This window comes from Piliocolobus tephrosceles, chromosome 11 (genome assembly GCF_002776525.5).
Source record: "Piliocolobus tephrosceles isolate RC106 chromosome 11, ASM277652v3, whole genome shotgun sequence".
Classification (NCBI taxonomy): Eukaryota; Metazoa; Chordata; class Mammalia; order Primates; family Cercopithecidae; genus Piliocolobus; species Piliocolobus tephrosceles.
In genome coordinates, this window is record NC_045444.1 from 68,158,595 (window position 1) to 68,178,325 (window position 19,731).

Below are 19,731 nucleotides of genomic sequence, written 5' to 3' on the forward strand. Positions count from 1 at the left end.
GAATGGTACCCTCAGCATTTTCTCTTGCCCCAACCCACCACCCCAACAACAGGATGTGTTACAACACTTGGATTTTGTTCTTTACTTCTTACTTTTAGTAGATATTAAGACATCTCGATTGTAAATACACATCCCTCCTTTCTAACTGCCCATATCTCCACTGTCGGTTCAGGACAAGTGAGTTCTCAATTTTAGTGGACAGAAATATCAACAGACTGGCTTATCAAAAATTCAAATTTTCAAGGCATCACTCCCAGAGTTAATAATTTGATAGACTGAAAACAAGCCCCAGAAGCGGAATTTTTAAAAAGAGAACCATAAATGCACACGTTCACAGATTTTAACGAACATGATATTTGCTTTATAATATGTACTTGCTTTGTTTTAATTACTGGGTATAAACATATTTTTACATGAAATAAAACAAGAAATCAGTCTAAAACATTTATATTTCCTACATGACATGGAAAAAGAAATGAGGATTAAACATTCCCATGAACTTATTTATTATTATTATTATTATTATTATTATTATTATTATTATTATTATTATTATTATTTTGAGATGGAGTCTTGCACCGTCACCCTGGCTGGAGTATAGTGGCCTGATCTCAGTTCACTGCAACCTCTGCCTCCCAGGTTCAAGTGATTCTCCTGCCTCAGTCTCCCAAGTAGCTGGGATTACAGGTGCCTGCCACCACACCCAGCTAATTTTTTTGTATTTTTAGTAAGACAGGATTTCACTATGTTGGCCAGGCTAGTCTCAAACTCCTGACCTTGTGGTTCGCCTGCCTTGGCCTCGAAAAGTGCTGGGATCACAAGTGTGAGTCACCGTGCCCGGCCATTTTTAAAATTATTTTTAAAGAATGAAAATTTCAGTCCCAGTAAATATAATTTTTGTTGATTAACAAATTAAGAACTCTTTGAAAAGGTAAATACTTAAAGTTTACCTGTTAAGATTTTGTCTCAAAGGATTAATAGAGATTGTAAAAAAATCTAAGAAGGCATTTAAATAAGATAATTTCATCTCTAATGGTATTCTGCAAACCATTTATTTTAGAAGTTAAGTTTCTTGTCTATAAAATAAAATTACCTCTCATGTTCAAAATGACAGAAATCTTTAAGGTGTTTCAGGCCTATGAATGTGTCTCATGTTTTTCTTCAGCATTTACTAGGTCTTCTGAGTTCTTATGAAGATCAGGTTCACCTAAAAACATAAGGAAACAAAACCAAAACAAAACAAAACAAAATAAAGCTTTGGAAAATCTAGTAAGATTAGGAGACTGAAGAACTTTGTAAAATGTTGAAGACTGAATTTTACAAGGAGTTTTGTGGCACATGTTTTCAAAGATACCAAACACTTTCCTTTCAGCCTCTGGATCTACATAGTATAACAAGCTGTCTTCTGTTGGTTACACAACTTTCTCAAGCTGCGATTTAATCTGAGAATACAGAAATAAAATAGATGAAACATGTTTAAACATTATTAAATCTCATGTAAAAAATCATGTGTTTTTTTTCTGAATATTTTTAATTGAAACAACTTCCTTTAACTAAACCTTCTAATGATCAATGTCTTTTACCACACATTTCTTAGTTGGTATGAATTTTTAAAAATGAGTATGAAAGGATAGTAGTGTTTAAGATACAATCTGTCAAGACAAACTAATCTTAGAATCACTCAATTTCCATATAAACTTTGAAGAAAAATAAAATATTAGCATGGAAAAATCTTTCAACATTTCTGGAGAGGTTGTAGAGAATCTATGAAAATAGAAGTATAAAGCAAAATGTTTAGATAAAAGAGTCTCATTACATAAGTAACAAAGTAAACAAAATAAACAAAAATTAATTTCTGAGTCAATTACTTGAAATATCTTGATAGTTCAGGAAATAGTCGTACATAATGGAATGTTCTTTCTGTCTGAAGTTTGAGTAAAGATATTCTAACAATTAAACTTTGTGCCAATTAACTTTGTTATAATTCCTTTAACATGTATTGTAGGATTGTATCAACTCAGTTACAGCAGATTTTTGTTGAGGTTATGCAACTAGTGGACATACAGAATTTATCAGGTGCTATTACAAAGCAATTTTGTCTTTAAAATATGGAGGGTGGGGACTTATCTTCTCAGCCAAGATAAAAATGTCAGGTAGTCTCATTACTTTCCTGATCATTCTTAGAGAACTAAAAACATCCTGTGATCACATTAAGTTGCCAAAGTCTCAAATCAGACAATAGAAGGTCTGGTCTCATGTAATACACATCGTCAAACAAAGATAAGACTCCTTTCCCACCTTGGGTTTGTTACAGAACCCCAAAATGGTGCATGTGTGTGGAGCGGGGTGGGGTGTGTATGGTTGATGTTTCTCTCATTTCTTCTTTGCTCTCTCTCCACTGGCTACTTTGGACTCCTGAGCAGGGGAGAGAAGAAGGCTAAGAGGAGCAGCAGTGTTGTAGGATGGCTTTGCACTCACTAGACCTGGCAGGCATTTACAGCTGCCTTTATTTTCTTATAAGAAGCACACTCATGGGCTCTTAACAGACTTCTTGTCAAGGACCATAGCTTTTTACCAGGTTGGTAAGACCCATGAATCTCTGGCTTCTTTACAATGTCCACAGCTCCTGTAAATTTGTTGGTACATTTCCAGCTTCTGTCAGCTGAGGTCCCATCACCCTTCCAAATGTGGGTGGGTACATTTGGTTCACATGACACACTCTTGAGGCATTTGTTTCCATGAATGACTGGAAAAAAAGCTGAAACCTACACAGCCGTCTCTCTTTTGGCTCACCTGCTACCACTTAACTCTTTAGATCTCCCAGGTAGGAACTAGATTCCATTCGCAGTATCTTCTTAACTTCAATCTCCCCAAGGGTCTTGGTGAAGTTCTCCTCCCTTGATTTGAGGTGAAGAAGGAAGCATTTCTACACTTTTTCCCAATAGCAGATAAGTTTTTAAAGAAATCCTCTTCATAAATCTTTTTTTCGAGCTCAATAACCTGACCCTTTCATTTGTTTGAATTGGGAAAGGGTTTTATGCATCTTACTACTGAGTTATGAATCTTCTTTGAAATTCTTGTCTCAAAAATCAGGTTTTTTTCTGACATTTATCATGTTAGAGTCTTGGCTTAAACTTCAGATTTAATGTTCTGTTACTTAAGACTAGATTAGAACAGAACAAAACAGTCTAGAATAGAACAGAACATAGTAAAAAGAACAGACTGAATTATGAGAAAGGAAAGTGTATAAATGTAAATACACTAAATGTAAGTGTATAATAAGTATATAATAAATAAATAGATATATAGTTCTATTGATGACAAAAATACCATAAATGTTGATGTATGTTCTTTCCTACAAATGAAGGAAATGATAAATTTCAGTTAAAGACTAGTAAAAAGAAATCCGTCTCTAAGTATTCTGACCCTCCCTATATAACCCTGCATTAAAACCTGATCTAGTCTAACTTCATTTGTCAGGCAAGAATCAGTTGACTTTCTACAATGCAGATTATAAATAGATAACCTGAAGTCAAAACGGTTGGCTTTTAATTCACTGATATTTCAAGAAGACCAGTAATGTGACTTTTGATTTCATTTTACTGAAAGGGTTTGCAAGGTCATAAATATAGAAAGCTGCTCATTAGGAATGAATGCAAGTGGCCTGCTCAAAGAAATTGCATATAAACTTGTTTGTCAGCCAGGAAAAAGAGTGAAAATAAAGGAATATCAATAATTCTGTTCATTTCAAAGAGTTTTAGGTGTTCATCTCAACCAGTTTCAAAAGTTCAAGTCTAACAAAAGTAATTTGTAAAATGATAAGAAATATTATGGGTTTGCTTTGTAAATAGAGTCTCAATTCTTCAAGGAGCAGCGAGGGGATAGTTGTTATAGGAGAGATACCAAAACCAACAGAAATCCTCTAAATTTAGCTAATCTAGGCTTTTAGATTGCAATTTGAGCTTGCTTTTCCCATATTAGAATCATAATGTGTTAGACTCCTGGTGCTGTAAATAACACTTGCAGGGATTACAACAAACACACTATCAAGTGGATATTAGAGACTTTTGTTCTCCAGTCACGATCTCACTATCTGAAAAATAACCTGTTAGGATAAATTATTGTACAATTGAAAATATGACAATAATAATCAATACTTTGTGAATACCTACTAGGTGGTAGACACTATTCTAAGTGCTTCACTCACCTCACTTCCCTGAATCCTCTCTGCAAATTTATTATTATTATTATTATTTGAGACGAAATTTTGCTGTTGTTGTCCAGGCTGGAGTTCAACGGCCTGATCTCAGCCCACTGCAACCTCAGTCTCCTGAGTTCAAGCAATTCTCCTGCTTCAGCCTCCCAAGTAGCTGGGACTATAGATATCCGCCACCACACTCAGCTAATTTGTTTTTGTTTTTTGTTTGTTGTTTTTTTGTATTTTTCAGAGAGACGAGTTTCACGTGTTGGCCAAGCTGGTCTTGAACTCCTGACCTTCAGGTGATCCACCTGCCTTGGCCTCCCAAAGTGCTGGAATTACATGTGTGAGCCACCACACCTGGCCTCCCTCACAGCAACCATATAAAGTAAGGTTAAACAATTGTGGAAGCTGAGACATAGCTTGAAAGCTATCTGCCCAAAGTCTTAAAGCCAGCAAGTGGCTGGATCCCTCTGAAAAAGGACAACCAGAATATTGGCCTCTAGTTTGACTGTTTCCCAAGCTACAATCATGAGTAACCTACCCTCACCATTTCTGCCATATTCATATGCCACCTATCCTCTCACTTACCTAATATTTTTCTTTAAATAGATTTTAAATTTACTCTTTTAAAAAATTAATTTTGTTTTCAATAGTAATTTTCCTCCCACAGAAATAAATTTATTGTTCTTTTTGTATTTTTTCTAATACCTCAAATCCATAATTAAAAGATCATTTCTCATGTAGATATAAAAAACAAAATGATTTAATAGCTTATTTTACACTCCCTATTTTTGACTTACCTAGCCCAACAATCCCTGCATGTGAGTAGGAAAATCATTGTTATGATTTTCATTTTAGGGATGAGAAAGTCATGATTAGAGGGGTAACTGACTCTTCCAAGGCACCATAGCCTAGGTGAATTTGGGAGACAGAATCACAAGCTATTCCTCAGAGCAATGCCCTGGTTAATTTTTTCAATTTAACAGCAATAGTACACAGTGTTTGAAATATACTTACCACAGATTTGGTTTGTGCAGTCTTTTCAACAGAAATACTAGCTCTGAGTAACACTGCATTCTTATTTCTTCATGAGAAGAATATTATCTTTGCTATGTTTAACAGTATTTCCTTAAGCAGGCACGTCTCTAAGTTGCTTCAGTTTTACTTTTAGACCATTTATATAGTTTACGTTGCAGATAACTAGAATAAATTGGTGATCAAAGATTAAAGTTACAGTCACTGGAGAAATGTAGGATAAATCAGATATTCTGATTTTAATTGGTGTTCTGGCACCCATATAATGTAGTTTGCCTTACATGCTGGGAAAAAGAAATCTGTTTTAATACCAGGGGAGATACTTTCCCTATTTTTTTCCTCTTAATTTTAATGCATTTGGAGAAGAAGCAGTTGTATGTGTTCTTTTACTTTGCAGTATGCATGAAGGCAACAGTAAGATAAGAGAGGACTGCACACCAGGCAGAAGAAAAAGAAGACTGTGAAAACAAAATTCCACTTAATTCCCAAATATGCTAGCTCCAATCCTGTAAAATTAGAGAAAGTAATACCTTAAAGTGTTACATAAGATACAAATCAAGAAATATGTAAATTATGTATTGGTTCACTAAAGAAAAACAAAAACATCTGATTTTGAGGCAAATACAGCAATTTACTTTAGCAAGCTTTAGACTTACACCCAATGCATATGTGCTAGGCATCTAGATATGTAGAGAGTTTTACAGGTGATCTATGGAAAATGAAAAATGTATATGTATATTCATCTGCAAATCGGTGAAATTATACTCAACTTGGGGCAGCTAATACCTTATCAAATAGCCAGAAATCTTAGTGCTTAAGTTACACTGAAAGAGTTTAACAATGTAGGAGGTAGTGGAATTGGCTCCTTGAAAGAGTTGTCTAAAATTGGGTCAAAAGGTTGTATATATTTTGTTGGCACAGAGGTAGGAGTATGCTCTTAGTGAAGGGATGAGGAGGTATAGTGGAGTCTGAGCAAAGGCAGGAGGTTGAAAAGAAAAATGATATATGCCAAGAAAGGAATGAATCCCAGTTGAGAAAACTACTGTGAGCTCCTACCCACTGGTTAAAGCAATTATTTCTCCATCAGAGTGTCATTCTTTTAGAGGAAGACTCAGATACCTATTAAAATGTTATTATTCCTAGAAGGGAACTTTGTGACTAAATTGCTGATCTTCTTAAAAGAAAGCAGGGTCTGAGAGCAGGGAGATGGTAAGAATGTACCGGCATTAATCGAAGGTGGTGGCAATGGAGACAGCAGCTCTGGAGTGGTGAAGTTAAGACCATTCAAATCACACTTTATCTCTTGTAAAGAGTGGCAGGAATCAGTCATGGAAATGCTCAGATTTGGCTCTTAGAGGCAAGCTGATGTGGAAGGCAACATGGGGTTGCTCTAATTTCTCAATTAGGATGAAAAATGGGATGAAAATTGAGTCTGATGTTGGAGATACTGAAGGGTAGGAGATTCAGAGGCAGGCAAAGGATGAGAAATTACATAAAGGGTACAATGTACACTATTAGGGTGATGGCTGTACTTGAGTGTGAGAGATGTGTCAAAAATTCACATATTCTTTATCTTTATAAATAGGACAAATTAACTATAGAATATTGATTTTAACTATCTACCTGAGTTTCAAAAGCTAGAACTTGGAAAAAATAATTTGTAAAATGATGCAAACATTTTGGCTTTCCTTTAAGTGCTCTGAATAAACTATTCTGGTTGATTGAGTTTTCTTTATAAAGCTGGATGAAGAAAACAAACAAACAATAACAACAACAACAAAAAACAAACTTCAATTGCCGTTAGTAAAAATGTCAATACATAAATCCATTTCTGTGCCTGAATAGAGAATGCTGTATATGATTGAATTTGTTTTGATGATGACAATCATGTAAAAACAAAAACAAAAAATCCTGAGGTGCATTGTTCTAAACATAAACCATTAATTCTCTCTCTCTCCTATACATGTACACTAGATATATACTTGTCAAATAAACATGTATCATTCATCTTTATCATGAAAGGCTCTAGGAAGCTGATATGGTTTGGCTGTGTCCCCACCCATATCTCACCTTAAGCTTAATAATCCCCACGTGTCAAGGGCAGGGCCAGGTGAAGATAATTGAATCACGGGGGCAGTTTCCCCATACTGTTCTCAAGGTAGTGAATAAGTCACGCGAGATCTGATGGTTTAATAAACGGGAGTTCCCGTGCCTCTTTCCTCTGTTGCCTGCCGCCATGTAAGCCACGCCTTTGCTTGTCCTTTGCCTTCTGCCGTGATTGTGATGCCTCCTCAGCCATGTGGAGCTGTGAGTCCATTAAACCTCTTTCTTTTATAAATTACCCAGTCTCAAGTATATCTTTATTAGCAGTATGAGAACAGACTACTACAGAAATCATTTAAAAATCAATTCTTAAATTTTCTGGTTTGTTACCATTTCTCAATTTACAAGTTAAAAAATTAATTGAAGGATCTACTTTCAATGTGGAATTTTATAACATAATACTATTACTAACAAATTATTTTTCAAGTTGCTCAGCTTTAAGAATGCCAGAAAAAAACAATAAGGCATTCATATTATGTAATTTTACCACTTATTTGAAATCACTCACCCATAATTTTTCATTGTGAGCTCTTTTTTTTTTTAAATGGGCCCAAGCATGAATATAAAACATATTTCAAATTTTAAATTCTGATTTTTTTTTTTTTTTTTTTTTTTTTTTAGACAGGGTCTCACTCTGGTTACCCAGGCTGGAGTGCAGTGGTGCTATCATGGCTCACTGCAGCTTCCACCTCCTGGGCTCAGGTGATCCTCCCAACCTCAGACTCCCAAGTAGCTGGAACCACACAAGCACACCACCATGCCCAGGTACTTTTTTATATTTTTTGTAGAGATGGGGTTTCATCATGTTGCCCAAGCTGGTCTTGAACTCTTGGACTCAAGCAATCTGCTCACCTCAGCCTCCAAGTGTTGGTATTACAGGCATGAGCCACCATGTCCAGCTGGGAAATTCTGGCTCTTCATGCAATAACCTTAAAACGATGTAATACCCAACCACATTTATATTTTAAATTCTATCTGACTAAATATGGACTAGATATATACATGTAGGATAAACATGTATAATTCATCGTTATCATGAATGGCTCTAGGAAATTGATATGGTTTGACTGTGTCCCCACCTATATCTCACCTTGAACTATAATAATCCCCACATGTCAGCTGGGTGCAGTGGCTCATGCTTGTAATCCCAGCACTTTGGGAGGCCGGGGCGGGTGGATCACCTGAGGCCGGGAGTTCGAGACCAGCCTGACCAACATGGAGAAACCCCGTCTCTACTAAAAATACAGAAAATTAGCTGGGCGTCGTGGTGCATGCCTGTAATTCCGGCTGCTCGGGGATCAATTCTGAGGCAGGAGAATTGCTTGAACCCGGGAGGCAGACGTTGTGGGTGAGCCGAGATCGCGCCATTACACTGCAGCCTGGGCAAGAAGAGAGAAACTCCGTCTTAATAATAATAATAATAATAATAATAATAATAATAATAATAATCATCCCCACGTGTCACGGGGGGAACCAGGTGAAGATAATTGAATCATGGTTTCAGTTTCTCCCATGCAGTTCTCGTGGTAGTGAGTAAGTCTCACAAGGTCTGATGGTTTTATAAATGGGAGCTCCTCTGCATAAGCTCTCTTGCTGCCGCCATGTAAGCCATGACTTTGCCATGATTGTGAGGCCTCAACAGCCATATCAGTAATCTGTCTATATGTATTTTAGCATGAAGTGTTACTGTAGCTCAAATTATTTAATCCTAGGTTATCTGTACAGGAAATTGCATAAGAACATAGCTTAGTAAGGAGGAATAACAAGTTTATAATTATTAAGAACAATATTAGTAGCAACAGTAAAAACAATAGTAAACATTCAGAAAATGCTTACCATGTACCAAGCACTGTGCTTAGTGCTTCACATATTTTATCATCTTATCCTTTCAACATTTTTTTTTTACCCAAGGTCACACACCATCTAAGTGATAGAGCTGGGCTTTCAACCCCAGAGCCATGAATTTTATTACTAAGTTGAAGAGTTTGGTCATGCGGTGCTAAGGCCCTGACTCAAAGGGGAAAGTACTACTGATTGGAAAGGGCAGTAGCATTCTTAGTCATCCGGAAAAGTACAACAGTGACGTTTCCAGTTGGGAAACGTGGAGTAAACATGACATTTTTCATCTTCCTTCTCTGACAAGCTGCTAGGATTTGAAATTCAGTTCTTCAGGGGTGGCTGGGTAGTGTGGTAGTAAGAAGTGTGAGCAGGACTTGTAAGAAATAAGATTCTCTTTTTACTACTGTTATCTGTGATAAACCCAGCAGTAGAAGATAAGCTAAAAAGAATCCAGTAGCAAGGCTTGCACAAGTCCTATACCCGTGGGGATTTCAAAGTAAAGGGCTGTTAATACCATAAAGGAGAAATAATAGACATTGGGGCTCCAAGAATAATGAGAAGTTATTTTATTTAAAATCCAGGATAAATATATAACTGAGGTATCTATGCTTAAAAAATCCAAAGATGTAGAGGAGCACAAACTCTGTTATCATTTTTGTTTTGATGAATTTATTGTATTATCATTATTATTATTATTATTATTATTATTTTTTTTTTTTTTTTTGAGATGGAGTCTTGCTGTGTCACCCACGCTGGAGTGCAATGGTGCGATCTCCGCTCACCACAACCTCCAGCTCCTGGGTTCAAGCGATTCTCCTGGCTCAGCCTTCCCAGTAGCTGGGATTACAGGCACAAGCCACCATGTCTGGCTAATTTTTGTATTTTTAGTAGAGACAGGGTTTCACCATGTTGGCCAGGCTGGTCTCAAACTCCTGACCTCAGGTGATCTGCCTGCCTTGGCCTTCCAAAGTGCTGGGATTATAGGCATGAGCCACCACGCCAGGCCTATTTTGATGAATTGTGACTCCATCCCGCAACACCATGGCTAAGCATCCATTGTAGATCTTAAAGCTCTCAAATTGTGCACACTTTGCATATTCAAACATAACAACAGCTATGAACTGTTTCTAACCTAGAGACTGCAAATATCACAAGTTTCTATAGACTCTAAGACCCAATTTTAGTGTTTATAATCAACAAACTTTTCAATGGAGAGGGCACTTTTTTGTGTGAGTTTCCTTCTGAGGAGGATGAGAGGAGAGTCAGGAAAGTAAGTTTCCTTTGATTTTTTTCTCTTCATTGTTTTCATGGAGACTAAATTCACTTGCAATCTTTACCAACCTAAATAATATTCACCATGTAAGTATCTGTTATGGAAGAACAAGTCATCAGAGGCTGGTGGTATGCATAATCCAAAATTCTAGGAGTCTAAAGATATCCCTGATGGTATTTTGTAAACAATGTTTAACAAATTTGTAAACTGAGTTGAACTGGAGCTACAAAATGCCCCCAGAAATAAATGTTTTTCATCTCATCTTTTAACTTGAAGCCACCTAATCTTAACTCTAAAAGGCTTCAGAGAGTTGGTAGTAGCTATGTTGATTGGGCCTAAGAATCAGCCAAGATAGAAATCAATTCCACATATTCAGCTATCCTTTAACCAGGGGCAAGAAAGGCTCTTGGGTTCTTACAAAAGTCTTTCCATGTTATTTCTTTCTCTGCTATGTACATGTCGATACCTAACTTTGGCTGGCTATGATGGGGGGTTATTTGATGGGATATGTGGAGAGAGCTAGCTTCATCTACTTACAGTTTGTGAATGTAGTAGTGGAAGAAATTGTCTCCCTTGGGTGTATATGCAAGTTGCTCCTATTGAAGTGAACTTGTAAATTCATGCTTTAAAATAAAAAGCACTTTAAGCAATTAGTCACAAAGTACTTTACTGATCTACAACTTTCAGTCAGAATTGTGGTAAGCTGTAGAATCTCTAATCTCTAAAGACTCATGTAACAAGTTGATTGTCCTGATGGAGGCAAACTTATTTAAAATACGTTGTGAGTATTTTATTATCTCTACATCAAAATAACATCGAAACTATTCTCTTACTGTTGTTGTACTGCCTTTATTTGATGAAGTTTTTGTTTCTTATTGATGTTTCTGAGCTTCTCTGAATCGACAGACATGCCTTCATATTTGATAGAAGCCTCATCTCAGATGGAAGGGTAATGTAGGAACACAGGAGTCTTCTGAATGAATCCCATTAACTCATCACTAGTGATGAGTTAATATATTTGAGTTGATATTAACTTGGACTGAATTTCTACTGCTAACTCTACAAAAATTTCCTGACGTGAATCAAAATTAGTGCATGGCTTCCAAGATCACTCACTACCCAGTTATCTTCTAAAGAATAGGCCTTGGTTGTGTTTTGAAGATGACACTGTAATAAACTTTGAGCATCAGGTTCTTGTAGGTTTTCACCATCTTCGCGTGAAGACATACTGAATCCTACCTGAAGAGATCTTTTAGATCACTTTTCCTTTCCTTTTCACTTTGTATAATTTTTTTCTTTGGAGAAAGAACAAAATACAGAAATTAGATACATATGACAGAGATCAAATAATTTAGTTACACATTTTTTGCATGATTACTGGGAATTTCCTAGATTCCTATCACTAACAAGAGAAAATTATATTAGCCAAAGTATAAATAGCAGTCCTAGAAGAAGTAAAATTAGGGAAGCTGAAGAGTTTGGGCTGTATACAGTCTAAATCTAGGCATACTTTAAGAGATAAAAATTTAAATGGTAAAAATACCTTCAGGAAAGAATTGAATTGTCATAAACCAAGTTCACTGGATTAATGAAAGTGCCCTTTTTTGAGAAAATTTAGGCTTACAGAACATTTTTTTAGAATCCTTTTCCCCCCCAAAGTGTTCTGTGACAGATATATGAAGTGGCAGAAGCCTTAATAGAAAGTATTTAGATAAAGATGGTTCATTTATAACTATATACAGTGAGCAGCTCTAGTAGCCATTCAGAACAAGCTAATTCCATTGCTTGATTTACCCGCACAGAAAACGGGATGGATTTTAAAGATATTTGGGGATAAACTTTACAGACTATCTTGATAGGTTAATTAAGAATGGAAAGGTGATAAAAATCACCTATCAAGGTAATTCATCATACAGCAGTTCACTCGATTGATTGATGGACTGCGCCATTGCATGTTTTGTCATGAGTTAAGCATAATCTTACATATATCAAAATCGTCATGAGCAAGTAATATTTTTCTGTAGTACACTTCTTTAAGGAAGCCTATCCATTCAGTCTCAAGGAGCATATGTGAGCCCAGGATAATAAGAATTAATGTAGGCTGAGTGCATTGGCTCATGCCTATAATCCAAGCCCTTTGGGAGGCTGAGGAGAGAGGATTACTTGAGTCCAGGAGTTCAAGACCAGCCTGTGGAGTACAGTGAGACCACATCTCTACAAAAGTAAAAATTTAGCCAGGCATGGTAGTGTGTGTCTGTAGTCCTAGCTATTCAGGAGACTGAGGCAGGAGGATGTCTTGAGCCCAGGAGTTTGAGGCTGCAGTGAGCTATGATTATGCCATTGCACTTCAGGCTGAGTGACACAGCGAAACCCTGTCTCAAATTAAAAAAAAAAAAAAAAAAAAGAATTATTGTAGAAAATGCTAAGTTCTAAACACTTTATATATATTGACTCATTTAATCCTCCTAACAGCTGTTGAGACAGAGGCTATTTTTGTGATCCTCACTTTATAAATGAGCAAACTGAAACACAAAGATTAAACAAATTGTCCAAGATTACATAACTAAAAAGTAAGGAACCAGAATTGAACAAGACGGTCTAGTTCTGGAGTCCTAGATCCTAACCGTATATTGTGCTCCCTCCCTGGGTGTAATGTACTGCCTCTTATGTTTTTGGCTTTTCTTAGTGTGATGATTAATTTTAGGTGTCAATTTGACTCGATCGAGGGTTGGTGAAATACTGATTTGGGGTATGGCTGTGAGGGTGTGTCCAGAAGAGATTGAACCATGAGTCAGTGAACTGGGCCACCCTCGATGTGGGCAGGCACCATCCAATCAGTTAGGGATGTGGGTAGAGCAATGCAGGCAGGAAAAGGGGGACATTCGTCTTGCTCAGCTTTCTCTTTTGACCTCTCTCTCTCTCTCTTCCTGAGTAGAACACCTTTTTATCCTTTGTCCTTGGATACCAGACTCCAGGTTCTTTGGCCCTTAAACTCTGAGACTTGCAGTAGCTGCCTCCTGGGACACTCTAAGGCCATTGGCTTCAGACTGGGGCTGCATTCTTGGCCTCCTTGGTTTTGAGGCTTTCAGACTCAGTGGTCACACTACCAGCTTCCCTCAAAGCCATGCTACCAACTGTTTCTTCATCTTGCAGATGGCCTATGGTGGTGAGACTTTGCCTTTGTGACAGTGTGAGCCAATTTTCCCTAATAAATTCCCTTTCATGTATATCCTATTCGTTCTGTCCTCCTGGAGAACCCTGACTAATACAGACACTGATGCCAGGAATGGTTCTAGAGGAACAGTATTTTTAAAATGAATTTCATTAATGGGTTTTGGGATTTCTGGAACTGACTCTATAATCTGATTAAACCTAAATAGTCTTTGGCATGAACTGTTTATAGAGATACATAAAATAAATGCACTTGATGCTCCTAATTCACCACTTTCAGGAGGTAAGTTTAGTGACTCTATGCATACCTTCAAACTCTTGTGGAAAACCAGTGAATGATAATGAAGTTAGTTGGGTGCTCCTAGTATCACTGGACAAAGTGAGGAAAGAAAAAGATGAGATTGGGGATTCCAATTCCCAGCTCCAGATCCACATACATACCCTGAAAGTTTCTAAGTGTGTCCTGAAGGAGAATCTCCTTTTCCGTAGCCATAGGACTTAAACTGCTGAAAATCAAACATAAGCCTTCAGCATGCCATTGGCTGAATTATAAAGAAAGGTGAACTCTCGGCCTCTACTGGTGTCTACTGTTAAAGTGAGGACATTAGTTGGGAAAAAAAATGGAATTATCTAAATGGGGATGGGGATGTGAGGGATGATCCTGATGGAGCTGGGGGCATTGAGCTCCTAAATTCTGATGAGTATTTTTTGCCAGGGTGAGTGTCCTCTCCACCCCCAGAGGCAGGGGCACGCCCACCCACAGTGGTATCTCCTTTCCACCCCTCTCTGAGATTAACTGCATTGCCAGAAAAAAGAGTAATGGTCTCCCCTGCAGCAGTTGCCAGGCAAGACAATGTTGCTTCTCCTCAAGACCCACCCCTACCACCCCTCTTTGCTTCTAAACCTATAACTAGACTCAAATCCCAGAGGCGAGGTTCAGAGTATGACCCACAAGGAGGTGCACTATACTCCAAAAGAACTACTTGAGTGTTCTAATTGATACCAGCAGACATCCAGGAAGCTTGCGTGGGAATGGACATTAAGGATGTGGGATTGTGGTGGGAGAAACATAAAGGATGAGGCCAAATTTATTGATATGAGCCCACTAAGCATATATTCTGCATTTAATATTGCAGCTCAAGGAGTGAAAAAAGGCACTATAAGTTTATTTGGTTGACTGGCTGAAACATGAATAAAAAGATAGCCCACCCCATGAGTGAGATGGGGAGGCCTGATCTACCTTGGTCTCATTTAGAGGAGGGAATTAAAAGGCTTAAGGAAATTGGAATGCTACAGTGAACTTGTCACATAAAACCTACTCACCCACACTGGGAGGGTCCAGAAGATACACCTTTCACTAATATTTTAAAAAATAAATTTGTGAGGGGAGCACCAGCATCCTTAAAGATTTCTGTGACTGCTCTTCTCTGCATTCCAGAACTTACGGTGGGAACTACAATCACTCAATTAGAAAACAAATGCAATGGGAATAATTGGATCCTTGGGTGGCAGGGACCAAGTGATGGCATTCAAATGCCAAAGGCAAGGTGGACATAGTTACTGGAATTAACAGCAGAGGCAAAGCAACAATCAGAATAATCTGACTTGTGTAGACCTCCAGCTTTGACTAATTAATCATGATGTTCCTAGAAGTAAAATAGATGGGAAGCTTACTGTGCTCTTACTTGAACTGTAGAAGCACAAAATTTCTGGGTCAAGTGAACAAAATCCTAACTCGAATCATGACAACAGGGAATCACTGCCCCTTGATCAATTTCTAGACTTGAGCCAGTTTATAGACCCAGAGCCCTTTAAGTGAAGGGGAGACCAGGTCCCATTGAGGAAAGGCCCTGGTGCACTACATAAAATTTATACTGTTAGTCTTTCTCCTATATTTCCCCAAAGAGACCTCTGGCCTTGTATCAGGGAAAGGAAAATAATCAGACTTTTCGGGGATGACTGGCCACTGGCTCTGAACTGACATTGATTCCAAGAGACTGAAGACATCACTGTGGCCCTCCAGTTGTAGTAGAGGTTTAGGGGAGTCAAGTGATTAATGCAGCTTTAGCTCAGGTCCAGTGGTCCCCAAACCCATAATGTAGTTATTTCCCCAGTTCAAAATGCATTATTGGAATAGACAGACTTAGCAGCAGGCAGAATCCCCACATTGGTTCCCTAACTAGTGGCTGAGGATTATTATGATAGGAAAGGCCAAATGGAAGCTATTAGAACTGCCTGTACCTAAGACAATAGTAAATAGAAAATAAGGTAGCATTCTTGAATGGTTTTCAGAGACTAGTGCAACCATCAAGGACTTGAAAGATACAAAGGTGGTGATTTTCACCATATTCCCATTCAACTCTCCTATTTGGCTTGTACAGAAGACAGGTGGATCCTGGAGAATGGCAGTGACTTATTGTGAGCTTAACCAAGTGGTGACTCTAATTGCAACTGCTATATCCAATGTAGTTTCATTCTTGAATACATTAACACATCTGGTGCCTGTTATGCAGCTGTTGTTCTGGTAAATGCTTTTTCTCCATACCTGTCCATAAGGCCCATCAGAAGCAGTTTGATTCACTGGCAAGGACAGCAATACACCTTTGCCTTCCTACCTCAGGGGTATACCAACTTTTCAGCCTTATGTCATAATCTGTTTTGAAGGGATCTTGATTGTTTTTCCCTTCCACAAGATATCACCCTGTTCACTTCATTGATAGCATTATGTTAACTGGACCTAGTGAGCAAGAAGTAACAACCACTATGGATTTATTGGCAAGACATGTGCATTGTCAGGGGCCTGGAAATAAATCCAACTAAACTTCAGGGCCTTCTATCTCCATGAAATTTCTAAGGGTCCCATGGTGTAGGGCCTGTAAAGGTAGCCCATCTAAAGTAAATGATGAGTTGTTGGCATCTGGCCCCTCCTACAACTGAGAAAGAAGCACAATGCCTAGTGGACCTATTTGGATTATAAAGGCAACATATTTGGGTGTGTTACCCTAGCCCATTTACTGGGTAACACAAAACCCTGCTAGTTATGAGTGGGGCACAGAACAGGAAAAGACTTTGCAACAGGTCCAGGCTGCTATGCAAGCTGCTCTGCCACTTGGGCCATGTGACCCAAGAGCTCCAATGGTCCTTGCTGTATCAGTGGCAGATAGGTATGCTGTTTGGAGCCTTTGGCAGGGCCCTACAGGTGAATCACAATAGAGGTCTTTAGGATTCTGGAATGAGGCCTGGCATCATCTGCAGATAACTACTCTCCTTTTGAGAGATAGCTCCTGACCTGCTACTAGGCCTTAGTAAAAGCTGAATGCTTGGCCTTGGACCAGCAAATTACCATGTGACCTGAACTGCCTACCATTAACTGGGTGTTATTTGGCCCATTAAGCCATATAGTTGGGGAGACACAGCAGTATTCTATTGTCAGATGGTACTGGTATACACATGATCGGGCTGAAGCAGGTCCTAAAGGGACACTGGTAAGTTACATGAAGCAGCCCAAATGCCCATAGTCCTCACTCCTTCTACACTGCCTCCTCTCTCCCAGTTTGTACTATGCCTTCATGGGGAGTTCCCCACAATCAGTTGACAGAGGATGAGCATACCTGGTCCAGTGGTTTGGCTGAATGGTCAAGGACTTGGAAGGAACATAATTAGAATATTATTATTATTCTAATAATTAGAATATTATTATTATTCCCCAAATTTCTGGGGAACAGTTATGTGTATAGACTTCTCTGAGTGGGCAAAAAATGCAAAAATATTTGTGTTACATATGAATACTCACCAAAAGGTGACCTCAGCACAGGAGGGTGTTAATGATCAAGTGAATAGGATGACTCCTTCTGTGGATACCAGTCAGCCTCCTCCTCCGTTACCATTGTCATTGCCCAATGAGCTCATGAACAAAGTGACCATGGTGGTAGGGATCGAGGTGATTCATGGGCTCAGCAACATGGGCTTCCATTCATCAAGACTGATCTGGCTACTGCCTCGCCATAGACTGAGCACTCACAGACCAATAGTGAGCACTCAGAGGCCAACAGACTAAGCACTCAGAGGCCAACAGTGAGCCCTAATATGGCATCATTCCCCAGGGCAGATTGATTCCATCAGACTACTTCCATCATAGAAGGGGCAGCATTTTGTCTTTACTGGCATAAACACTTACTATGGATATGGATTTGTCTTCCCTGCATACAATGCTATTGCCAAAACTACCATCTGTAGACTTATGTAATGGCTTATTCACTGCCATCCTGTTCCACACAGCATTGTGTCTGAGCAAGGAACTCACTTCACAAGGAAAAAGGAGCAGCAATCAGCTCATGCTCATAGAATTCACTGGTCTTAGCATGTTTCCCATTATGCTGAAGAAGCTGGCTTCTACAGTACCAGCTAGGTGACAATATTTCACAGGGCTGAGACAGATTTTTCCAGAAGGCTGTATATGTTCTGAATCAGCATCCAATATATGGTACTGTTTCTCCCATAGCCAGGAATCATAGGTCTGGGAATCAATGGGTAGAAATGGAAGTAGAACTACTTACCATCACCCCTAGTGACCCACTAGCAAAATTTTTTCTCACTGTTCCTGCAACATTATGTTCTTCTGACCTAGTTCTGGAGGGAACTTGGTTCCAGAGGGAGGAATGCTTTTACTAGGAGACACAAAAATGATTCCGTTGAACTGGGAATTAAAACTGTGAGAGGCGGAGCAAGATGGCCGAACAGGAACAGATCCAGTCTCCATCTCCCAGCGCAAGTGACACAGAAGACCGGTGATTTCTGCATTTTCAACTGAGGTACTGGGGTCATCTCACTGGGGAGTGCCGGACAATCTGTGCGGGTCAGCTGCTGCAGCCTGACCAGTGAGAGCTGAAGCAGGGCGAGGCATCGCCTCACCTGGGAAGTGCGAGGGGGAAGGGAGTCCCTTTTCCTAGCCAGGGGAACTGAGACACACAACACCTGGAAAATCGGGTAACTCCCACCCCAATACTGTGCTATAACACGGGCACACCGGAGAATATATCCCACACCTGGCCGGGAGGGTCCCACGCCCACGGAGCCTCCCTCCTTGCTAACACAGCAGTCTGCGGCAATCTAACCGCAAGGCAGCAGCGAGGCTGGGGGAGGGGCGCCCGCCATTGCTGAGGCTTAAGTAGGTAAATAAAGCCGCTGGGAAGCTCGATCTGGGTGGAGCTCACAGCAGCTCAAGGAAACCTGCCTGTCTCTGTAGACTGCGCCTCTGGGGACAGGGCTTAGCTAAAGGAGCAGAAGCCTGTGCAAACGCGAACGACTCTGTCTGACAGCTTTGAAGAGAGCAGTGGATCTCCCAACACGGAGGTTGAGATCTGAGAAGGGGCAGTCTGCCTGCTCAAGTGGGTCCCTGACCCCTGAGTAGCCTAACTGGGAGACATCCCCCACTAGGGGCAGTCTGACACCCCACACCTCACAGGGTGGAGTACACCCCTGAGAGGAAGCTTCCAAAGCAAGAATCAGACAGGTGCACTCGCTGTTCAGCAATATTCTGTCTTCTGCAACCTCTGCTGCTGATACCCAGGCAAACAGGGTCTGGAGTGGACCTCAAGCAATCTCCAACAGACCTATAGCTGAGGGTCCTGACTGTCAGAAGGAAAACTATCAAACAGGAAGGTCACCTATACCAAAACCCCATCAGTACGTCACCATCATCAAAGACCAGAGACAGATAAAACCACAAAGATGGGGAAGAAGCAGGGCAGAAAAGCTGGAAATTCAAAAAATAAGAGCGCATCTCCTCCTGCAAAGGAGCACAGCCCATCGCCAGCAACGGATCAAAGCTGGTCAGAGAATGATTTTGATGAGATGAGGGAAGAAGGCTTCAGTCCATCAAACCTGTCAGAGCTAAAGGAAGAATTACGTACCCAGCGCAAAGAAACTAAAAATCTTGAAAAAAGAGTGGAAGAATTGACAGCTAGACTAATTAATGCAGAGAAGGTCATCAACGAAATGACAGAGATGAAAACCATGACACGAGAAATACGTGACAAATGCACAAGCTTCAGTAACCGACTCGATCAACTGGAAGAAAGAATATCAGCGATGGAGGATCAAATGAATG

General features: G+C 39.5%; 1 protein-coding gene across 5 annotated transcripts in view; it reads right to left on the reverse strand.

The window, feature by feature from the left end:
* PDE1A (phosphodiesterase 1A) overlaps positions 1 to 19,731 on the reverse strand; it is a 404,293-nt gene that overhangs the window by 4,101 nt on the left and 380,461 nt on the right. For 3 of the 5 annotated variants that reach the window (XM_023212370.2, XM_023212377.2, XM_023212368.2), the window contains one exon: positions 1,094 to 1,207. In XM_023212370.2, the coding sequence (XP_023068138.1) occupies positions 1,137 to 1,207 (71 nt within the window). In that variant the 3' untranslated portion in view covers positions 1,094 to 1,136. Of the gene's footprint in view, positions 1 to 1,093; positions 1,208 to 19,731 lie in introns of those variants that run through there. The other 2 variants (XM_023212372.2, XM_023212375.2) reach the window with 1 other exon arrangement.